Genomic DNA, 24,402 nt, shown 5'->3' with positions numbered 1-24,402 from the left:
TTGCGGGGGCAATGTCTCTGTGCGCTTTAGCCATTGATACATATGTAATTCTGTATATGCATATGTAATTCTGGGACGTTTCTGAACGAAACCACTAAAATTGGGAGGTGATTTTGCATATGAGGTCTATTAAATATTCTGTCTAATTTATTAAAGCTGATGGTAATTGCGGGCCTCGTAATTGCGTGATTATTTTAAGAACTCTGAAAAGCAGGCGTTAATTTGCTGCAGTCAGACAGTAGGCTATATAAAAGGCAAGGTGATGTGGGAGACTTGTCTGCAGCAAGAAGACATTGCTTTCAAGGACAAATGAACATTTAATAACATTTTCCAAAGAGCTCATTTTTTAACCCTTCTGATCAAGTCAGTTTGTAAATTACGGTTTATAATACCGGTACCGTATTGTTTTGCAAACTCCAATTTTCAACACATGTTTCATAGCTTACATGACAAAACAGAAAGTCTGCTAATAGAGAATATAGAATCCATGTAAAAAAGGTTAGAAGCACCTGAAAAGGTCTCCCCACCGTGGCAAAGCAAGGTTCTAACGAGAGCCTTTACTTCTTAGAGTGTAGGCAAAAGAAAGGTGGAGGAGATTAAGAAAAGTTGGAACGATATTTCAAGGCGCATGAAAGAAAAAGTCTCTAATATGCAAAACACAATAACTGGGTGATGCGTCATAATGTATAAGCAACCTATTACAAACTCTGAAGTGGTACATTTGTTTATTAAGAAGCCACCGCACATTTAAAGATATATAAACTAGATTATAAAAATGTGTTTTTAAAGTTTTAAAGTCAGCAACAGTGGGAGGTTTCCTTACAGGGCAAAGTGGGTCATTCCATAATTTACAGACTATAATTTTGGGAATAGTATGGCATCCTGTGATCCGAGTAATTAAACAGCCTCTTTTGATGATGGTCTTAAAAAGTAAACTACATTTTAATTCTGGCACCATATCTTTGAAGCAGCTTTTATAAAGTACTAAATAACAAAATAAACAAGAACTTTGAGAAAGATAATGCATGTTTTTGGTCACTGTATATATCCAATGTCATCATGAAATATTTCCAAACAGTTATTCTTGTTGTTATTTGGTACTTAAAAAATAAATAAATACATAAATGCTACAGTAGATATTGGTGGCATAACTAAAAATGTAATCATGTGGACTAAAATTGTAAACGATGCAAAACGATACAGTGTTTTACATAGCACAGGAGGTTAAAACGATGCAGTGTTTTACATAGCACAGGAGGTTAAAACGATACAGTGTTTTACATAGCACAGGAGGTTAAAACGATGCAGTGTTTTACATAGCACAGCAGGTTAAAACGATACAGTGTTTTACATAGCACAGGAGGTTAAAACGATGCAGTGTTTTACATAGCACAGGAGGTTAAAACGATACAGTGTTTTACATAGCACAGGAGGTTAAAACGATACAGTGTTTTACATAGCACAGGAGGTTAAAACGATGCAGTGTTTTACATAGCACAGGAGGTTAAAACGATACAGTGTTTTACATAGCACAGGAAGTTAAAACGATAGTGTTTTACACAGCACAGGAGGTTAAAACGATACAGTGTTTTACATAGCACAGGAAGTTAAAATGATAGTGTTTTACATAGCACAAGAGATTAAAACGATACAGTGTTTTACATAGCACAGGAGGTTAAAACGATAGTGTTTTACATAGCACAGGAGGTTAAAACAATGCAGTGTTTTACATAGCACAGGAAGTTAAAACGATACAGTGTTTTACATAGCACAGGAGGTTAAAACGATACAGTGTTTTACATAGCACATGAGGTTAAAACGATACAGTGTTTTACATAGCACAGGAGGTTAAAACGATGCAGTGTTTTACATAGCACAGGAAGTTAAAACGATGCAGTGTTTTACATAGCACAGGAAGTTAAAACGATACAGTGTTTTACATAGCACAGGAAGTTACAACGGTACAGTGTTTTACATAGCACAGGAAGTTAAAACAATGCAGTGTTTTACATAGCACAGGAGGTTAAAACGATACAGTGTTTTACATAGCACAGGAAGTTAAAACAATGCAGTGTTTTACATAGCACAGGAGGTTAAAACGATAGTGTTTTACATAGCACAGGAAGTTAAAACGATACAGTGTTTTACATAGCACATGAGGTTAAAACGATGCAGTGTTTTACATAGCACAGGAAGTTAAAACGATACAGTATTTTGCATAGCACAGGAAGTTAAAACACAGCTATACATTCTGGAAACCAGAATTTTTGGGTCATGAAGGTTCACAGCCATAAATGGTGATGGACATTTATATGTATTTTTTCATTGTTGCTTCATGTTTTATTGGTACTTGCATTTCAAGTTGAAAACATTGTTGAGAGTATGAGTGGGGGTGTAGTCTGTGTTTTCTACTATGCAAATAGATAACTGTTGAGGAGTTTTGCCAAAGTTTTTCTTTCTTTGTATGTTAGCATATGGCTTTTTTTCTTTCATTTCACCTTTGGTAGTGGTTTATTATCAGCATCCCCTGAAGAGCAAACTATTTTGAAAATAGATTTAATAGTGTTAATGACCAGAGGAAATCTCCCATAAGGTTTCTAGTTTACGTTCAGGATTTAGCATTTTAATTATATAAGTTGTGAGTATGTAATGACATTAAATTTTTCTAACGTAGTTAATATAATTATGTTTTTTAATGAAAAATGGGACCACCAGGACAGTTGGACAGAAAGTTAGCAAGAATATGAAGAATGAAATGGCGCTAAAAGGAATATACACATCAGCCTACTGTCTAAAGGTGATTCAGTATCCCTTGGAATAAAGGTCTGGTCTATATTTTATTGGCGTCATAAAGCTCTATTTTGATACATTTTTCATGAGGATAACTGTAAAGTCTTTCTAAAAGGAATCTTATTCAAACTGTGGAAACCTTAATCGTTATTATAGAAATCCTTATGGATTTCTAATCATTCCTTGTATATTTTTCACACAAGTGGTCTTAAGACTGGTGTTCCATTTGCAAACAGAAGTAAAACCAATTACAAAGGATAGGTTACACAGATTACAATGCGATTCAGTTATTAAACAGACTAAACATGTGTACGATTTTTGGTAAACCCACTTGTGAGAGACGCCTAACCCAAAATAGATATTAGTGATGTTGAATTTGCCCAGTCTGTGCCTGACTAAAGCTAAATTGTATGAAACAATGATAAAACATTTGTCAGATGTGTTCTTTAATTCACTGGTCAATGTGTTTAGGGTATGGTCCTGAATCAGTTTCTTACTACAAAACAAGGAGATTAAGCAAATTCAAAAAGGGTATTAGTGTTATAGGACATGTTAGAAAAAGTCAATTTAGAAAGAAAACACAATTTAGTATTCATTGATTATTAGGCATAAAAATGTCAGACTTGGAATCCGGTTATAGTGAGCTCCTTTTTGATGTCTGTTTTCCATTCAGGTATTTAAGTGCAAAAAAACTGAACACTCAATAGAAGAAAATGCTGAAAAAAACAAATTTTAACTTTACTATTTTTAAAAGATTCAATGATGGTCCATTTTTTTTCAGCAGGAAAGATTTGTTTCTCCAAGCACTTTCAAAAAAGAGCAGTTTGAGCATAGCAATGACAGTATGTTCTGTTGAGTCTTATTGGCTGACTCCCCTTAAAAACCCGTAATGGACTGTTAAGGACATTTAGAAGGTACTATAACTTGCAGAAGTTCAGTGTACTAGATATCTACAGGCCTGTAGTCAAAGAGTGCCAAATATGATACTAAGCTTGGAAGGTGATCTGAGCCTGAAAAGTTACCAAATATTGACCTGGGTACAGTAGATTTTGCCTACAAGCTTATTGTGTTTTCCAGGTACCTTTACTGCACTATTAATTTAGAATGTTCTAACTGCTGGCTACCTTGTTTCTGGAATGTACAAATGTTTTGGTTTTTTTTTCTAAGAGGCCTAAGGATTTCCTTGTATACAGTACATATAAAGGGGGATAATACTGAGCTTAAGCCATATGATCATTCATCTCAGCTTTGTGCGACCTCCATGTGACGCTGCAAGGGTTTTTTGTCCGTGACTCAGTACAAAGAACCTCAATTACATGGCTAAGGAGGATGTAACCTGATTTGGAAAGTTAGGTCTCATTTGAGGATGGGGAACATGAAAATAGTCTTCTGAGGAACTAGATACCATAAAATATACCATCTTACAAACCCTTACTGTAAAGTCAGCATTAACTGGTGCTCTTTGTCAATGGGTCCAACATCTTTAAAGGCTAAAGCTGCTTTGTAATGACTACAGCATAATAATATTGCATTCACTAACGTAACCAAAGATAGCTCATTTTAACTAGTCATTTGTAATTATATTACTCTATCTATCTATCTATCTATCTATCTATCTATCTATCTATCTATCTATCTATCCATCTATCTATCTACAGTATCTATCTATCTTTACAATGCAGACTTCCCTTTGTTCCACTTCATGCTATAATTGCAAGAAGTGGGCATTCTGAGGGATGAGAACTGAAAATTAAACGGGAAATTCAAGAGCCATAACTTTCAGTTCTGTTTAATAGGAACCAGACTGCGTGGGCCTTGGTTACAAGTTCACACATGGTTCTAAGAATTGTTTTTTAGGTTTATGTTTCAAGTCACAATGCATTCCTTACCTAGGGCCCACTAGACTGATACATTATCTTGTGCAGATAAAACATATGGGTTTCCTGACAAAGACTTCAATTGATTTCTGAGTACCGTGGTCAGGAACAAACACACATGGTTCTTGAGTGACTAACAACTTGAGATACAGTTTATCTGGGAATATATATGAGATGATAGTGCATCATTATTAACATTTCTTGCGCTACTGTGGGTAGGGAAGAGAAGACAGATGTTCTAAATACTAGTGGTTGCTGCTGTGTTAGACTGTGAAGCATTCTTACAAAGAGTCATTGTGCAACACGAAACCAACAGCTACAGGAAAGAATATTGTAAACCAGAGGGTCTCACCTCCTGCTAATCCAGAGGCTCCTAAAACATATTTGTCTGTTCTTGTTTGCTTAACACATGTATTGTACCCTTTGAATTAAATTGTATTATTACAGTAGTACTTTGGGACTCCATTCACATGATTTCCTCTGTTAACCTCCATTACAAAAAGATTTAATAAACATACACTTCAAAATAAATTTTACCACATTATTTACTACATATACTTAGCACACAATTATGTGTTAAGTCGAATTCGTGCAAGTACATGTATTAAATACTGCAGACAAGTATAAGTACAGTGTAGCTAATGCATTAAAAACTTTAGAATAATAAGGTTTGGGACTGTTGTCTACTTATTTCTGCCAACACAGCTGACGTATCTTTCTTTTGTATCTGATTCAGATTCATTACCATATTCCCTGGCTGAGGAGAGATCTGTTGACTCCCAGCTGGAAGCGCCTCTGATAACGGATCCCTCCCAACATGTTGAGCACCAGTCTGATTTTGCAAACTACCAACAGCAGCAAAGTGAGCCTGAGAATTCCCCACAGGGACCCAGGCCTCACCCCCAAGCCCAGGAAGAGCTTCTTAGGAGACTGGAGGAGGCAGTGGATAACCTCAGCATGATGCTGGATATGGTCAAGGCCCAGGTGGGTGCTGACTTTAATACTGATTTAAGACATCGCTGAATCCACAGAGCAGTCAATGTAGTGAACAATGGTAATGGTAGTGTCTCAAGATGCCCTGGAAACTAATAGAAAAAATGTATCTACCTTCTGGAAAATGCTGGTGTCTTTTTGAGGAGGGGGAGGGGTATTTTGGGTTACTCTTTTGTATGAGTTATGTGACAAAGAGAGAGTGAATTCTTGTTTTAGATCTCCCTTCCGACCGGTGAGGGCACTGGGGAGGAGGAGCAGGCAGAGCCACGGTGCGCAACGTCACAGACCCGGTCGGGAAGCGCAGTGGCAATCGCGCATTGGACGACGGCGGTTGCCCTCGCTGACCAATGGGGACGGGACGGGGCGTACAAAAGGGGGCGTGGCCCGGGGTTCTGTTCCTTCTGGCAAGGTACAGTGCGTGTGAGACAGTGAGAGAGAGAGAGAGAAACGAGCAGGGAAACAGAGGAAGGGTTTTTGAAGACGGGTCGTCTTTGCTGTGTGGACTTTTGCTAACCCATCTGTTCTTTGTATTTTAGAGCACTAACGGGACGCTCCGGGATTACGACGGCGGAGCGACTACCCGGAAGTGCTGGTTCTGTTACCCCCCCGTGTTTTCCCGTTCCTGGATTACAAAAGGAAGACAGACTGTTTTTTGTTGTTTGTTTATTTGGGACTGCAACCCCGTTTCTCTTTATGTTGTCGGGTTACACATCGTTGTGTACCCCGGCGGCCCTATTGTTTATTTGTCCCTATTATTTTTGAGTGCGTTTGGTAACCGGTTTTTAAGGAAATAAAACCCAAGCGCTTAATTGGAAAAGGACTGGAGTCTGTCATTTTGCACCACACCATCGGTCAACTCTGTCACACGTGGTTGTCAGAAGAGGGATGGACCCAACCACTTTGTCGGCGATCCTGGAGGCGTTGGACAGCCGGAGGGAGGCTGAGGAACGGAGGAGGGAGGAGAGATACACGGCTCTTATCGAGAGGGTGGGGATGGGGATGACGTCAGCGGCGACGGGCCCCGTGCTGGTTGCCCCGAAGGCCCGGGCCCAGAAAATGACGGTGGAGGATGACCCGGAGGCCTACCTTGTAGCCTTTGAACGGTTGGCTACCACTGCAGCATGGCCCCGGGAGTACTGGGCGAGCCAACTTGGTCCCTGCTTGATCGGGGAAGCACAAGCAGCGTACCGGGCCATGACTGACGACGATGCCGCCCAGTATGACCTGGTTAAGCAGGCTATCCTCCGCCGTCTCAATATCACGGGGGAGACTCATCGGGTCAGATTCCGGGAGTTCCGGCGACCCCCCAACACCCGGCCCAGGGTGGTAGCCCAGCAATTATGCGACCACATGGCGCAATGGCTGAACCCCAGTCAGAAAACCGGGATTCAGATGGGGGAGGCCATTGTGATGGAACAATTCTGCCATGTGGTCGGGGCTGAGACGCAGGCATGGGTACGCCGGCATAACCCCACGACGCTAGAGCAGGCCGTGGCGTTAGCCGAGAACTACGAGGACTCCCTGGTGTCCGCCCGAACCACCCTGCTGGACTGCCCCCCTCCCTCCGCTGCCAAAGGACCGCCGTCGAACCCTTTTCCCGGACCCAGGGCCGTCAGATCACCGGCCCCGTCGGGCCACCCGGCCCCCTTACAATGGAGGCAGAGGTTGGCCCCCAGCTGGGGTAGAATGGTTCCCCCTGCCCCGCTGTCATACCAGCAGCGGGACAAATATGTACCGCCTTTACCCTCTGCCCCACCCGTCTGTTTTAGGTGCCAGCAGCCGGGACACATTGCCAGATACTGCCCGGCGGCCATGGAGTGCGACGTGGCTGCGTGTCACCTGGCGTCTGAGACAGGTAGGAAATGGGGAAATGGTCGGGAGGGCCCGTGTATGGTTGATGTTGTATTGGGGAATGTGAACACCCACGCATTAGTGGACACAGGGTGTGAGCAAACTTTAATTCGAACAGCTCTCCTTGGCGGTATGTCGTGGCAGCCACAAGGCCAGATGTCAATCTCCTGTATCCATGGGGATACGGCGACATACCCCACTCTAAAAGTATATTTATCGGTAGGCCCGATAAAGCGCCACCTAGTAGTGGGGGTGGCCGAAAAGTTGCCACATCCAGTTATTCTGGGTCGAGACTGGCCGCAATATAAAGATTTAGTGAAAATATCGGCAGCCTCGACCACACGTGTAGACACGGCAGACCCCCGGGGAAGGGAAGTAATTGGTACTGTTTTTCCCTTCCATACAGAGCTGTTTTCTCCACTTTTTCGTCCTAGAAAAACACGCAAGGAGAGACGGAAGGAAAAGTGGGAAGGCGCATCGATAAGACACGGTTGGGGTCTGGCGGGAGAAGGTGCTGATGGTCCCAAACGTCAATCGAAGGGAGTCGGAACGCAGTGTGACCGGACGGGCGAGGTTACTGGACCCTCGAGGGTAGAGACTGCTCCAGCCCCTGTCAATATCCCGGACGTGTGGGCCTCAAGCGCGGACCTAGTGTGGGAGCAGAACAACGACCCCACACTGGTGCACGCTTGGGAACAGGTCCGGTCTATTGAGGGTAAGGATGTTGACGGCATTGGGACGCTGGTATATCCCCATTTCGTGGTAGAGGGGCACTTGCTTTATAGAGTAAACCCAGCCCCGGGCACAGGACAGCCTGTCAAACAGTTGATGGTTCCCCCGTCCTGTCGACCAGAGGTCATGAGGCTGGCGCATGACGTCCCCTTTGCAGGACATCTTGGCGTGGACAAGACGAGGGACCGAATACTGGCTCGATTTTACTGGGCAGGGCTCTACACCGAAGTGGCGAAATATGTAGCTAGCTGCCCAGAATGTCAGAGAGTAGCACCGGGTCGAGTGCGCCCCGCCCCTCTGGTCCCACTGCCTATTATCTCCACTCCCTTTGAACGCGTTGCAATGGACATAGTTGGGCCAGTGCTGCCTTCTGATTCCGGGTACACGCACATATTAGTGATGGTGGATTATGCAACGCGGTACCCGGAAGCAGTTCCGTTGCGGTCCACTAGTGCCACTGCAATTGCGAAAGAGTTAAGTCAGATTATGGCTAGGGTAGGGATCCCAAAAGAAATATTGACTGATCATGGAACAAACTTCTTGTCGAAAACGCTACAGCAGGTGTACAAAATTCTAAAAATACGTCCCATTAGGACATCCGTTTATCATCCCCAAACGGATGGGCTGGTGGAACGTTTTAACCAAACATTGAAGCAAATGTTGAAACGGTTTGTGAGTCAGGAGCAGAAACATTGGGCTACCCTTCTTCCTTACCTGCTCTTCGCAGTGAGAGAGGTGCCCCAGAGCTCAACGGGATTTTCCCCCTTCGAGCTATTATATGGCCGGCAGCCACGGGGCATCCTCGACCTGTTGAGAGAAGGTTGGGAAGAACACAAGGGCTCCTCTAAAAATGTAGTGCAGCATGTGCTCCTACTGCGTGATCGCCTTGATTTAATTGGTCGACTGGCTCAGGATAATCTCAGATCGGCTCAACATCGGCAACAGCGGCATTACAATACCAATGCACGAATTCGAACCTTTCGGCCAGGAGATAAAGTAATGCTGCTTCTTCCATCATTGGAATCGAAACTGTGTGCTAAATGGCAGGGGCCATATGAGGTGATACGGGCCATAGGATTAGTGAATTATGAAATTAGACAGCCCGATCGCCGAAATAAAACAGAAATCTATCATGTCAATTTGTTAAAGCCCTGGAAGGCAAGGGAGGTCTTATTCATAGCCCCAGGCGAGATGGAGGATGACTTAGGACCCTGTATAGAGACCCCTAGCCCCAGCCAGATTTCAATGGGGAAACAGTTACTTCCAGATCAGCAAGTAGAATTGCGTAAGTTGATTGGGAAATTTGGGGATGTGTTTTCTGACGTGCCCGGCAGAACTAACCTTACCAAATATGCTGTTATTACTCCGCCAGGGGTCACTGTTCGGGAGAGGCCCTACCGGATCCCAGAAAGCCGGCGGAGTGGCGTCCAGAACGAGGTGGGGGCGATGCTTGAACTTGGGGTCATTGAGCCTTCCAGAAGCGAGTGGTGCAGTCCTATTGTTATAGTGGCCAAGAAGGACGGCACTAATCGCTTCTGTGTCGATTTTCGAAAGGTCAATGCTATCGCCAAGTTCGACGCCTACCCCATGCCTCGGATCGACGAACTTCTCGACCGACTGGGGACGGCCGGGTTTATCTCAACTTTGGACCTGACGAAGGGATATTGGCAGATCCCTTTAACCCGCGATTCATGTGAAAAAACGGCATTTTCAACTCCGGATGGTCTGTTCCATTTTAAAACCATGCCGTTTGGGTTACATGGTGCGCCCGCCGCCTTTCAGAGACTGATGGACGAGGTGTTACATCCCCATCGTGAGTATGCAGCAGCTTATATTGACGATGTGGTGATATATAGCTCCACCTGGAGAGAGCATGTAATTCGACTTACAGCCGTCCTTCAGTCTCTGAGGGCTGCCCGGCTGACAGCCAACCTAAAAAAATGTGCGTTTGCGAAATCTGAAACTCAGTACTTAGGATTTATCATGGGAAACGGACAGGTGAAACCCGTAGCCACCAAAGTCCAGGCTTTGGTGGACGCGGCGGTCCCCAAAACTAAATCCCAGGTGAGGTCACTGTTAGGATTGGCCGGTTATTACCGCCGCTTTATCCCCGAGTATGCCACCGTGGTCGATCCTCTGGTGAACCTCACTAAGAAAAGTGCGCCAAATTTAGTCAAGTGGTCAGAAGAGTGTCAGGGAGCGTTTGAGACCATTAAGCGCAAACTGTGCCAGGCTCCTGCGCTAATATTACCAGACTTTAGCAAGAGATTCCTCCTCCATACTGACGCGTCAGAGGTTGGTTTGGGGGCGGTCTTGTCCCAGAGGGTTAACGGGGTGGAGCATCCCATTCTTTACATCAGCAAAAAAATGCTTCCTAGGGAGCGCAATTACTCGGTTGTAGAGAAGGAGTGCTTGGCCATTAAATGGGCGACTCACTCCCTCAGATATTACTTACTGGGACATTCATTTGATCTAGTCACAGACCACGCCCCACTCAGATGGTTAAGCACTATGAAGGATAGCAATGCCCGGATAACTCGGTGGTATTTGGCATTGCAGCCTTACATGTATCGTATGGTACATCGTGCAGGGAAAGATCACCAAAATGCGGATTATTTTTCCCGGGAGGGGGGAGTAATGGGGTTGGTAGGTTTGGCCGAGTGTTCCTTCGGCTCCACTCTGAGCGGTGGGATATGTGACAAAGAGAGAGTGAATTCTTGTTTTAGATCTCCCTTCCGACCGGTGAGGGCACTGGGGAGGAGGAGCAGGCAGAGCCACGGTGCGCAACGTCACAGACCCGGTCGGGAAGCGCAGTGGCAATCGCGCATTGGACGACGGCGGTTGCCCTCGCTGACCGATGGGGACGGGACGGGGCGTACAAAAGGGGGCGTGGCCCGGGGTTCTGTTCCTTCTGGCAAGGTACAGTGCGTGTGAGACAGTGAGAGAGAGAGAGAGAAACGAGCAGGGAAACAGAGGAAGGGTTTTTGAAGACGGGTCGTCTTTGCTGTGTGGACTTTTGCTAACCCATCTGTTCTTTGTATTTTAGAGCACTAACGGGACGCTCCGGGATTACGACGGCGGAGCGACTACCCGGAAGTGCTGGTTCTGTTACCCCCCCGTGTTTTCCCGTTCCTGGATTACAAAAGGAAGACAGACTGTTTTTTGTTGTTTGTTTATTTGGGACTGCAACCCCGTTTCTCTTTATGTTGTCGGGTTACACATCGTTGTGTACCCCGGCGGCCCTATTGTTTATTTGTCCCTATTATTTTTGAGTGCGTTTGGTAACCGGTTTTTAAGGAAATAAAACCCAAGCGCTTAATTGGAAAAGGACTGGAGTCTGTCATTTTGCACCACACCATCGGTCAACTCTGTCACAGTTAGTATTAAACGGCAAGCACATATATAGTTAATTAAAAATTATATTTGAACTACATAGGTACTTACACTGTAATTACATAAAGTGTTACCAATGTGCAGTTTAATAGTAAGTACGTTGTAATTATTGTCATTTTAAAAAAGTGTTCATTGTTTTTTTGTTTGTTTTTTATTTTTGTTGCTGTAACAGAACACAGACCTGGTGGCTCGTGTGAAGTACCTTGAGACCTGTGAGTGTAGGAGGCTCACGTGCTCCTGGGAGGGGCGAGAGTACGTGGAGGGGAGTAGGTGGGACAAGGACCAGTGCACAGTCTGCTTGTGTGTGAAGGGTGAAGTGCGATGCTCTGTACGGGGCGAGTGTGCCGGTAAGTTATAATAAAATACACCTCAGACGTGGGATTTTTTTATTATACATTTCAAAGCTATTGTGCCATGCCAGTTTGGGGGTTAATTGTTTGTACTGAATAAATTGTAATTACAAGAAGACAGGCTACTTTGTTCGTGAGCATTTTACATGTTGACTGACATTTTTTACTCGTTAACCAATTGATATTTGATTAGAGTCAGAGCTCAGAGTTTTTTTTCCTGTTATAATATATAGATTTGCAAATTGTTTGTGAATACCAGAATCTGAATTGCTACGAGGTGATGTAAAAGTTAGGGAATTTAATTGATTTTCTTCACTATTGATGTTCAAATGCGGTTCAAAACAACTTCTAAAGCTGTCATTTTAGATTGAAAATACTTTAAAATCAGCAAATATGTCTCAACTGGGACTTGTACAAACTGTACTTGAGAAGAATGTTAAGTAATTTTTTACGTTAAATGTAAACAGAATTGTGTGAGTTTGAAAAATACATCTGCATCATTTAGGGGAGCTAAGTGCCAGAACTGTATTGCACTTTGTACAATATTGGCAGAGGTTGATTTCATGGCAGCTATCAAAATGTTTTATTTACTGCAAAAAAATCACTGCGATGATGAACATGCAGTCTTTTAGATGTTTAATGAAATACTGTACAGGTTCAAACATGGGCAGAAAGAAGTGACTGTATCTTTTTGGTAAAACTGGATACTTTGCTATCCATGTATATCTGTTTCATTGAATATTGATTAGGTATTTCCCATTCCGCTTTTTCTCATGCGTTGCGGCGAACAGCCAAGCCCCTAATTTTCACTAAAGTCAGGGTGTATATATATTTGTGTGTGTGTATATATACAGTATATATATATATATATATATATATATATATATATATATATATAGATTTGTTTTTCATAAATTAAAGGTTAAACAATAACATATATCTAATTAGCAATTATTTTCAACTTCTCTTCCGTTTTTTTAAATATGGCCCTTTTGTGTGTATGTAGTAATTGTCACTTTCTTTTTCTCAATGTCAGAGCTTGCTTTTTGTTTTATGTTCACTTCAGTGTCTTGCAGTGTTTTGTTATTTTATAGTAGCAAAACCATCTTACGTAATCTCCATCCTCACCATCACCATGTACCAAAACCAAACTTGACATATATCTGTATTTGTTACTATTCTTGAAAATGATTAGGGTGGTACAACAAATAACTAGGGGTCTACTTAAATCACGGTAAATTTACGTATTTTTCGATGGAAGGTTATGGAATAAAACTAGGATTTCGCGGACCTGTTTAAACATTAAATAAACCTAAGTAGACAATATTTCAGAGCACTATAAGAGCCTAAAAATAGTGGTACTTGCTTCCTTACTGAAACAGAGTGCTGTCATTTGTTAAAGACAAGCATGCAACATCCCCCAGCAGTTGCTGCCGACATTCTCTAGTCTGGTGTGGACTTGTCCATACATTGAGACTGCACGTTCTGCATCCACTGAATTGGTTGGAAGTGTAAGGCAAAGCCTTGCCAAGTTATACAGATGTGGAAATCGATTAGAAACAGTCCCAAAACTTGGTTACCCAAGGGCATCTGGCATACTTTAATAAAGGCAATATATGCAGCACGTTCGTTGTCATGTTATTTGTCCCATCCAATCATTTATTTTATTAGTACCGAGTCAAAACAAAGAAAACGTGCCTATTCGGGTCTAAAATTTTAGCTGGGTTTAAAAAGTAAGCAGCAGGTTGTTTGAAGCCAGGTGGCTGTGCTTGGTTGTTACCTGTAGTACTGATTTAACTTGGCTACAACTGACAGGAATACTTTTTTTCTGCGCTGACTTTCCAGTTTTTTTCTGAAATCTGCTTATTTTATGTTCTGTTCAGCAGCCTCTGTAGTAGCCTTTCGTTTTAATGTGTGATTCTGAAGCTGAATAGCGATCAATCGTATTTTCTCCAAAGTTTCTTTAGTAAATATCTTGACACAATCCAGCCGAAATATACTTTGGTTTTTTGGTTTTGTCATCCATTCCTGGTATTTTACCTCCAATGCTGAAAACTAGATTTTAGCAACCTAAATCAAAACAATGCAGCACTGACTTTGTCCCACCCCCTACTGTACTGTCCAGGACACAGAAAAGCCAGTACAGATGCTCTAATAGACTGATGAAAACATTGTAATCATTTGAACAGTAAACAAGGACGTTAACCGCTTTGGAGTATTTTTTTGTAAATGTTATTTGTCTAAGGACGTTTTTTGGGGTTTTTTTTGCCTAAGTGCAATGCACACAGGACGGCGAAGGAATAAAAAAAAGTTTCGACCAGGAAGGCTACGACCAATATGGTTACAGTGTGTCTGACCTCGATCGCACTGGGAGAAAAAGCCTGGCTGTTAACCAGGACCAGTCTGGACCTGCCTTGTTTGGTCCCAATAGCCAGGTCTTCAGCGGACTTAGTGGTGGGAAGCGGTTTGATAAGTATGGGTTCTTTAATTTTGTTTCTATGCTTTTCTACCTCTCTTCCTGTGGTTTAATCAGGTACTTGGGAAGACTTTGCTAAGATATGGTCGGAATATGCTCCTCAGGCCAATGGTACTCTTTCCGCCCTTGTCATCGTTACTTCTTGAAAATGGTAGACAGGGAGCTGCAGAAGGGTTCATCCTGTGAAATCTATATTCCATACTTTGAATGGACCATAGATGCCGGGTCTATGGAGACCTCTGCAATATGGCAGGCTAACTTCTTTGGTGGCAATGGGGACCAACAGACAAACTGTGTTGTGTATCATCCTTTTCAACATGAGAATGTTTGGTCACCTTGCCTTCGCAGGAGGTTCAACACATCGGTCATATTACATGATGTCATAAAAATCCAACTTATTCTGTCTGAGGACGATTTTAAACAGTTCTCTTTACAGATCGAGGCAGCGTCAGGGCTCTTCCACCTCTGTGTAGGAGGACATATGACATCCCCATTCTGCCCTTAAGATCCCATATTCCTGTCTCACTATGCCTTCATGGATAAGCTGTGGATGCACTGGCAGGAGTGTAGTCTTGATGGGCTCCCCCAATACCCTTTGAAACTGAGATAGGTAAAAATGAAACCCTTTGAAGTGGCTCCAGATGACGTTTTGCACTCCAAGCATCAGCTCTGCACCATTTATGTGCCAGTAACTCTTGGTACCCAATGTAACCTTACCACCTCACCAAAAATCTCTGGATTTGACAGTGAAGGATACAGTAGGCATGGCTTTGATTCTGAGGGATACAACCGAGATTGCTACAACAGACATGGTATAAACTGGAGAGGAGAGAATGACCACCTTGGAATATATGATAAGAATGGGTACAACAAACAAGGCTATGACCGAAGTGGCTTTGACCAGATGGGCTGGGATCAGTATAGCTATGGAAGAGACCGTGACAACTTTGATGCTGAAGGGTATGACAATTCTGGGTACAATCGATATGGATACAATAGATCCGAATTGACTCCATTTGGGATGAGAACGGATGGCACTATCCTTCCTCATATAAGAGGAGAGGTCATAGATCAGATGTTTGGGAGTGGATATGACATCTATGGCTTTGACAAATTTGGCTTGGACAGCAGTGGATTAAGAACATAAGAACATAAGAACATAAGAAGAACATAAGAACATAAGAAAGTTTACAAACGAGAGGAGGCCATTCAGCCCATCTTGCTCGTTTGGTTGTTAGTAGCTTATTGATCCCAGAATCTCATCAAGCAGCTTCTTGAAGGATCCCAGGGTGTCAGCTTCAACAACATTACTGGGGAGTTGGTTCCAGACCCTCACAATTCTCTGTGTAAAAAAGTGCCTCCTATTTTCTGTTCTGAATGCCCCTTTATCTAATCTCCATTTGTGACCCCTGGTCCTTGTTTCTTTTTTCCACATAGATGGATATGATAAGGATAGTTGTAACTATGTTTTATCACAGACTTCATTACACAAGGTTCTACTTCTTTATTCAGCTTCAAATTACTATGATTGGGACAGACATTTTATCAAATATTAAGCGGATTTGTCCCCAGATAACTCCTTTGCCAGAATGGTGGCACATTCAGAACTGGTTGAATGTTGATGTTCAGGAAACTGTTGCAATGATCCACCACATTGAACAGAAATGGGACTCACAGAGCCCATTTGACAGTGGGTATATTCCCAACATCTCCTCGGTGCAAGAAAATGGTCTATGGCTTCAGGTGACCTAGCTAGTTTGTATCTACTGCTTTTCTATGATAAAAAAAACATAAACATATGGCTTCCTAGAATAAAATATCGAAAACTAGGCATTGTAGCATTGCTTTCTTTTGAAAGCACTTTATTGAAAAAAGTATACTTTGTCTATTTGTTTTTATAGGGTGATTAAAAAAAAAGTTTGTTTCAGGGCATGTCTTTGAATACTAACTATAATAGCAACTGCAAAAGACTGAAGACCAGGGCTAGAAGAAACAAGCAATTGTTTTCCCCCCGCTAAACCTAATTAGTCTAAAGTCCTAAAACAAATTGAGATTGAAAAGACTGAAGATATTTGACAAGTAGTGGCACAGGGGATTTATTTAGAAAGCCCTTCCAAAATAAAACACAAAAAAAGATTTGCTGTTTATTGCCGTGGTGCTTAACACGTTGTCATCGTATTTATCTGTTTTATGTGGTAAAGGCATTGATTACAGCACATAGCATCATAAAGCATGTCAAAAGTTAGCTTAGCAATTAAATTGAAAGGCAATAAAGTCAGAAACTGCACCACATCAATCTATACTGAGCAGACTGTGTCCCAACAGTCTGCAGAGTCTTTTCACTCATTAGTTGTTAACACTGTTGAAATTATTTTTCTCCTTTCCTTAAGTGTTCTGATTATCTCTGTTTCTTCTGCTCCTCTGTTTTTTTTCTTTAGATTTTGCTTTGAGTTGCGCTGGTTTTCAGGGTGCCCAGTAGGTACAGCCCCTGTGACTTGCCCAGACCTTTGCAGTAATGCCCAGTGCGCGGGCTACCAGGAAGCAAAGTGCCGAGTCCATAACCGTGGATCCTGCTTTACCGAGTGGTATGACAGAGCAACGGGCAGCCATGTCATGTGTCAGGGTTGGTGACTAGGGAACATTGATGAGTTTGCCTGAGAATTATTTCAAGCTGGTGTATGGGCCATTCTGCAATACAGTGACACCAATTGGTGGCGATGCTTTTGGTGCTCAAGTTATACAAAGCAATCCCCATACCTTATTGGTCCAAACTTTATAGCCCTTGTAAAGCTGTTAATCCTATTAAACTCTAGCTTCAAGAAAAACCTATAAAAAGGGGCAAATTGCCAAGAAGTCCAGGTGTTATGGGGAAACTAAAAATGTTTTGTAGGATGTACAGTATAAACTGATTACTATATAGAAAATGCATATGGGGTGCATATAGACTTTGCACTTGAAATGAATGGATTATTTTTACGGTGGATTATTTGGACAGCAGATTTCAGATAACCTTAGCACTTCCAGTACCTTCAGGAAGGTTTAATATTCACCTGATCTCTTAAGAATGCTGTCATCAACGTGCCTGCAATTTACCAATTTACACTGATTTAGGTATAGCAACAAAAAGCACTTTGTGTTCTTTGGGTATTTGCAGGCTTCCTCTTTAATAGAAGTTTGCTGTGGTATATCGTTAGCCACCCTAACACAGGATCTCGAAGTCAAAGACTATAGACCCGGTCAGCAATCTGTGTATCTTGAATGCAGAGTAGGGGGCAGAGGCTTTGTGCTTTTGCAGCATTTGCATGTTTAATATGATTGCTGTAGGGGCTAAACAATGATTACTGTAAAGCCATAAATATTTTTTTATACGTGAAAAAAACATAAAAGACTTGCAAATATTTATGGATTTACAGTATTGTCTAACACATGCGTCGAGAAACACATTGTATTCTGCTTGGTCTATGCTATGCTAACCTTCAAAATCAAATATATACAGTAGAGGTTAATTTGACTTGCCAGAGTAAGAAAAAGCATGCAAAGAATGGTGACTTGCAATGTTATCATCGATATTTACCATGGTAAACTTCTGGATAATGCAGAAAATTGCAGAATGTTACCACTAGATATGTAACACACATTTTAGGGAAGCTCTTTGTTGTTTCTAGCCACTTCCATTGTTTTATACACAGCTTCAGGAAATTCCTACTTCTCACAAATTGTTCTCTTATATTCAATAAAGCAGAAAGATTATAGAACCGTTTCACAGCTGTTTTTCTCTTTCTCGATTGTTTTTACGTTATCTGTCTGCATGTCTGTCTGTCCACCTGTCTTGTCTGCCTGGATCGCACTGTTAACACAGACATAGCAATTAAAGCGCATGTGGTGGTGGGTCTTATTAAGCGCTACTATGGGAAGAGGGGTTTTGCTGCCTTGCCAGATGTATGCTTTCTGGCAACTAACAATATGTTAACTCTGCTGCATTGCACAATGTTGATTAACAATTACTAATATAAACCATGCAAAAAAAGGACAACTGCAATGTTATGCACACATTATTGTTGGGGGGGGGGGGGGGGAGTGGGGGGAAGTCACATTTTAATTAAATTTAATTTATAAAGTAAACATATTGGGTGCAATTTACAAAAGAGACTTCAACATAATCTCTGAAATCCACACATTGGGACACAAAAATAATGTGTTTTCTTTTGAATGTTATCCACCTCACAAACCTATGACTGATGTATATAAAACAAGTTAAGTGGCCTCTCACCAATTTCAGATTGTATGGGGTCTTGTTGGTATTATTTAAACAAAACAGTGGTTCTATGTTAATGCATTATGGTAGGCAGGTACTTATATTTATCGACAGAAGGAGACATGCCAAGATAGCTACTATAAAGGTTTGTGTTAATAACCTGAATATCATTTTATAAACCAGAACTGCTGTGCTTTACTGAAGCACCATTTAAAATTCTAAATGGCTTCTGACCTGCTGCCATTCCCAAGTTTATAAATGAAACGCATGTGTTCTAATTGGAGTTGGCAACAGATTGACGGGACCAGGGCCAGACCTCTCCCTGCTGAGAAGGTGAAATGCACATATATTCCTCAGGGTTAACTGACAGAGCTTGCACTTTCATCCATTCAGACTACAGATTTTCAGATGTGTTTTTTTTTTAATTAACACACACAATTCTTCCATTACAAAAATAAGAGACCTGCTACTGAAGCCCAGAATGCATAGCTCCTGGTGCATCATTCAAATTGTCAAGTGTTGTTTCTGTTTTTATTTAGGCCACTGTATATATGTCTAGTGGATCACATAGCGCGTGCATTCATTGCAGACTTGGAGATTGTTTAATATCACTTGCATTCTCAATTTATGGACCATTCATGTATATATCTTGTACCATAGACATTATTTTTTAACTGAAAGTGATTGGGAAGGATTTGCCAACAACTGATCTTGGAAGACAGTATCGTACAGAAAAGTTTGAAACTACTAATGGGATATAATTTCATCACCTGGAAGAAACATTAACAGAAGCAATAGTAGGCCATAGAATTGCCAGCAATAGCAAAACAGTGTATTTGAAAAAAATACATTGCATAGCGGTCCTGATATGGTAGCCTACTGTAATGGAACCATAGCCATAGTGCTGCAATGGATTACCCTTGTGTATTGGTTATACCATTGTAACAGTCTTGTTCTACCATTGCTCCTTAGTACATAGCCTAATGGTAGCAGAGATTTCCATTGCAAATGGGGCTGCTGGTTTTTTTGCAATTAAATGTTGCACTGCCTGAAGCTCAGGCTTTCTTTTAGTTAAAAAGGAGAAGTAAAAGCGTGTGTGAATATTTTTTAAATGCATTTCATGTTTTGAATAAATGTGAACATACCGGCAAGCTGGTGTAGCTCTGGGCGTCGCCATCTTGGGGAGGGGGGGGAAATATATCCTTTTAGTTTGGTTTTAACTATAGTATGCTTAACTGGTGAGAGTGGATATATAATATTTAAACCAAGGGAAATGATCCTAACATTATAATAAGTGTGAATCAGTTAAATGCAGATACTGTAACATTTATAAAACTATACTGTAATGAAGGTATAGTGGATTAGTCCTAGGGAGGGGCTAGTGATAATGGAGGGTATAAGTACCTGTGTAGAGCTCATTATAGGCCTACTAGATTTGAGACTCCAGTGAGACTGGAGTGACTGAGTAGCTGTGTACTCAGTGTATAATATCTGTGTTAAATCCAGGCTTGTGGATTTGTTTTTTGTTCATTATTAGTGTTTTGTTCTGCCAATCTTCACCTGAGGCTTAAATAAAAGATCACTTTTGGCATTTTAATCTTGACCTCTGACTGTTTCCTGCCACCTGCAATAACCACTTGACCACGATACTTTACATATACACAGGACAAATGAACAATAAAAATGGAGAATAAGTTTTCCTAATGTAAAAAATACATTGGGTTCTTTTCCATTGTGCTCAAGACCTTGTCCAGTATATGAACTGTATTGACCTTGAGAATTCCAGCAGTCATTGTATTCCTAACTCCCTGGAGATTATGTTTGTGAAACGTTTCATGTCAGCCATTTGGATAATATTAAAAGGTTAGTTGACCTTGTAACTTTATTTATGATAGCTAGTTTTTAGTAAATACAGTATATACAGAAAATGTGATACACTAGGTATATTATGTCTAAACCTGAACTATGATTTTGCAACAGTGTGTTCTGTGTTAACACTGAGGGAAGTTAACCATCAATCAAGAATTAGTTTCAGACCATTAAATACAAACGTGAAGAAAAAAAGGGAGAGGGGGAGAATTAGTCATGCATCATGGAAAATGAAGAGGATTTTTTAAGAAAATTGAAAAAAAGAGAGAGCAAAAGAGATGTTTTTCTGGCTGTTGTTGAATATTTCTTGCTTTTAATGCTCAATTAAGTAAAACAGTTTTAGTATTAATATTTTACTTTTCCAGTAGGAGCTGAAATTGAACATAATTATGTAGTAGACCAAAACAGCCAATCATGCTGTACTCTCTTATGTAAAATGTGAAAAAGGACTGATTTCTTTCAAAGTGGATAAATGAGATATGGTCATTTTACTTGTTAAAACTGCTTGCACAGTTTTTAAAGGAAATGAAAGCTAAAACCAGAATTAATTGTTGCTAAGCCTTAACTACAGGAGGTAGAAGGATGTGGACCATTAGTCATGACATATCCTAGAAGAGAAGAGTCAGCCTTTGTCATACGTTTTGGTCTGTTGGATTCTGAAAATTTATATTTTGTGGCAGTCAGTACTCTTGAATGACATTTTTAGGTTTCAGTTTCAGTAAAACAATAAATAAAAAATACAAATGCCAAACAAGAACAAAAAATGCTCATGCGTACAACTAGTACTGAATGGCTCCCAGATCAGATTTAAATGATTAGCCTGATTTTGTTTTGTGTAAAATTATATTGAGCATGGTAATTTATTTTCATACTGCTCTATGTGTATGTACAGCTATGGCTAAACATTTTGCATCATAGAATTAACTAATTTTGCTTCATAAAGTCGAATTAAATCTGCTGAATAATGTTATGTTGACATATTGAATTACACACCACTTTGTAGTTTTCCATATGCTCAAAAGAAAAAACTGACAAAAATTGAAAAATGTGACATTTCGAAATCTAACATGAAATACTGTACTACTATTATGGCTTCCAGTAAGGCTTTTGCAATATTATTTTGTAGTTTCTTAGATTACATTATGTCATATAAAATAACAAAATGATATAAAACTTTTGGCCATAGCTGTACACTACAGAGACTTTACATTATAGTATGCTTCCAGGTCTTAAGACCATCACAACATTGCTGTTTTGCTGGATAGAAAATTATTAAAATCAAATGTGGGACAATGTAATGGTATTCAGGTAAGAAAGATAAGTACATGTAGATATTTAATGAGGGGCTGTACTACTGTACTGTTTGTAACAGCAAAGATATTTCAAAGATATTACAGAAATGCATGTCTTGTTACTCTTCAGGATTGTTGTGTTTGATTTAAAAATAATCATCAAACATTCTATTAAACTGCTAAGTTATGCACACAGGTAGCTGCTATGATCAATACACCATTGTGAACTCCATCAAAAATCCTTAATTGTTTTATATCTTTTGTAATCCAACGGAATTCTTGAAAAGTACAGGGCATTATTAAACAGAAAATATCTATATATTGTTAACAGTTGGATCCTAAATGCCTACAGTAGGCTTTACAATTACTGTATATTATAGTTCATTTTCAGATACTACATTGGATTGAGAAGTTTGTGTCTCATGTGGATGTTAATGTGTTACTTTTTAAGGTTGCAGCTATGAAGGCAAGATCTATAACAATGAAGAATCTTTCAACTACGACGAATGCACAACATGTGTATGTCTGGTGAGTGTGCTTTTTACCGCTGTTTAGTTCTGTTGAAGCACACAGGCAATTTCAATTTCTGAGAGTTAATACAATGCGGGTACTTCAGAAATAACTGTAACATTAAACTCTCTCCTGGTATTTTACGGGACAGTAAAGATTTATTGAGAACATTCTGCAAAAATGTAATTCCTCCCTCACCCTTGAAAAAAATAACACAATCATTAAAACAGACACAAACAAATCTCAGTACTGTATATATGCAAAAGTCCTAACTGTCAAGCTTAAAAAGAAAAATCAACACATGTTTTCATTTTGACTGGTTATTAGCCTGAGGCTTGTAAAGGGGCTTGCTAACAGAACAGTTGTTTTGTTTCTTGGCAGAGTGGAGATGTGAAATGTACAGCAGTACAGTGCAATAAAGTGACGTGCAGCAACCCAGTGAAGAGATCCGGGGAGTGCTGTCCTGTGTGTTTGGAAGGTGAAATACAGTACTTTGGAGTGTGGTTAATTGTGACTTCATGAACAAATAAAAAAGAACAAGGCCCATGATATCAAGCACAGGAGGGACATTGTGACACCCTGTCCACCGCACTTCCTATTTGTTTATTTTTTTAAATATTTACTCTGTGGTGTGGAGACAAGAAATCAGAAGGTCATCAGAAATCACTTCATTGTTCCACTTCTGGCTCCTTGCATTAAGATGGTGATCTAGAGGTGAAAAGTTTCAAACCTTGAGGGTAATTTATTATTATTATTATTATTATTATTATTATTATTATTTAGCAGACGCCTTTATCCAAGGCGACTTACAGAGACAAGGGTGTGTGAACTATGTATCAGCTGCAGAGTCACTTACAACTATGTCTCACCCGAAAGACGGAGCACAGGGAGGTTAAGTGACTTGCTCAGGGTCACACAATGAGTCAGTGGCTGAGGTGGGATTTGAATCGAGGACCTCCTGGTTACAAGCCCTTTTCTTTAACCACTGGACCACACAATTTACTGTACAACCGTTCATTGTGGTGGTTTAGTTCTGATTACTTCTGTCTGTGATGTTTATGCAGACTGTGTAGATGGACGGAGAAATGGAGAAAGCTGGAAGCCTGATCCCTGTAGCAACTGCACCTGTGAGGTAAGATCCGAATTTATTGACCAATACTACCTATACTTGAAACATGAGTCCCTCCAGAACAAAAAAACAAATTGTATTATTATTACAAAGTGTTGTAGAAGTCACCCCTGAATTAATTTAGAAACATAGCACATCAGGGTGTGCATTGTGGGATATCGCCACACCTCAGGTGTCATTGCCTTCCACCAGCCAAGAAGTACACATACCCTGGAGTGCCATATTGCAATAATACAATGGCTATGAGGCATCAATCAGGAATGCCCCCCCACAAACTGCCAACACCCCATCATTCCAAGGGACACGTGCTGCCCTGAATGTGTTGGCTGTGTCTACAATGGGAAGAGGCTGAGGAACGGCCAGAGCTTCCAGTCAGACAGTTGCACCAAGTGCACTTGCAGGGTATGTGGCTGGGAATAGGAAGAAAGAATCAGAATCTTTTAAAGAGACAGGATTTTTATTCATGCGAGCTGTGAAGTATCAGGGTTGCCTAAACTAATGTATTCTTGCTGTTGTTTAGATTCCCTTTATATCGTTTGCTGTTTTAGTAATCACAATCTGTTGACTTTTAAAAACACCCCTGTGGACTCAACTGGACTCTCGGAATGAAGTCTTTTTCCCTGTTTTTTTTTTTTTTTTTTTTTTTTTTAATGCCTTTGTATTCACTTTGCATATTAAGAATTGTATAGGCCTTTTGCATCTACATTTCTTAATTCTGAAGTAACAGTAACTGCAAAAATATGATATGCTGTAATTTCTGCATCATTTTCCTTCTATTAGAATGGCAACGTGCAGTGCCTGGGCGTCCAATGCCCGGACTTGCCGTGCTTGGATCAGTATGTGCCTCCTGGGAAGTGCTGTCCTGTCTGTCGTCCAGGTAAATAG

General features: G+C 40.9%; 1 protein-coding gene across 1 annotated transcript in view; it reads left to right on the top strand.

Annotated features, from left to right (window-relative positions):
• LOC117419560 (kielin/chordin-like protein) overlaps positions 1 to 24,402 on the top strand; it is an 82,516-nt gene that overhangs the window by 13,614 nt on the left and 44,500 nt on the right. Inside the window, exons 4-9 of the mRNA XM_034032419.3 lie at positions 5,404 to 5,651; positions 11,809 to 11,983; positions 22,330 to 22,406; positions 22,770 to 22,866; positions 23,453 to 23,520; positions 24,298 to 24,394. Coding sequence (XP_033888310.3) covers positions 5,404 to 5,651; positions 11,809 to 11,983; positions 22,330 to 22,406; positions 22,770 to 22,866; positions 23,453 to 23,520; positions 24,298 to 24,394 — 762 coding nt within the window. The remainder of the gene's footprint in view (positions 1 to 5,403; positions 5,652 to 11,808; positions 11,984 to 22,329; positions 22,407 to 22,769; positions 22,867 to 23,452; positions 23,521 to 24,297; positions 24,395 to 24,402) is intronic.

The sequence above is a fragment of the Acipenser ruthenus genome, chromosome 14, assembly GCF_902713425.1.
Source record: "Acipenser ruthenus chromosome 14, fAciRut3.2 maternal haplotype, whole genome shotgun sequence".
In the NCBI taxonomy this organism is placed as follows: Eukaryota; Metazoa; Chordata; class Actinopteri; order Acipenseriformes; family Acipenseridae; genus Acipenser; species Acipenser ruthenus.
Note: the sequence above shows the minus strand (reverse complement) of the source record. Positions and strands in the feature narration are given on the sequence as shown.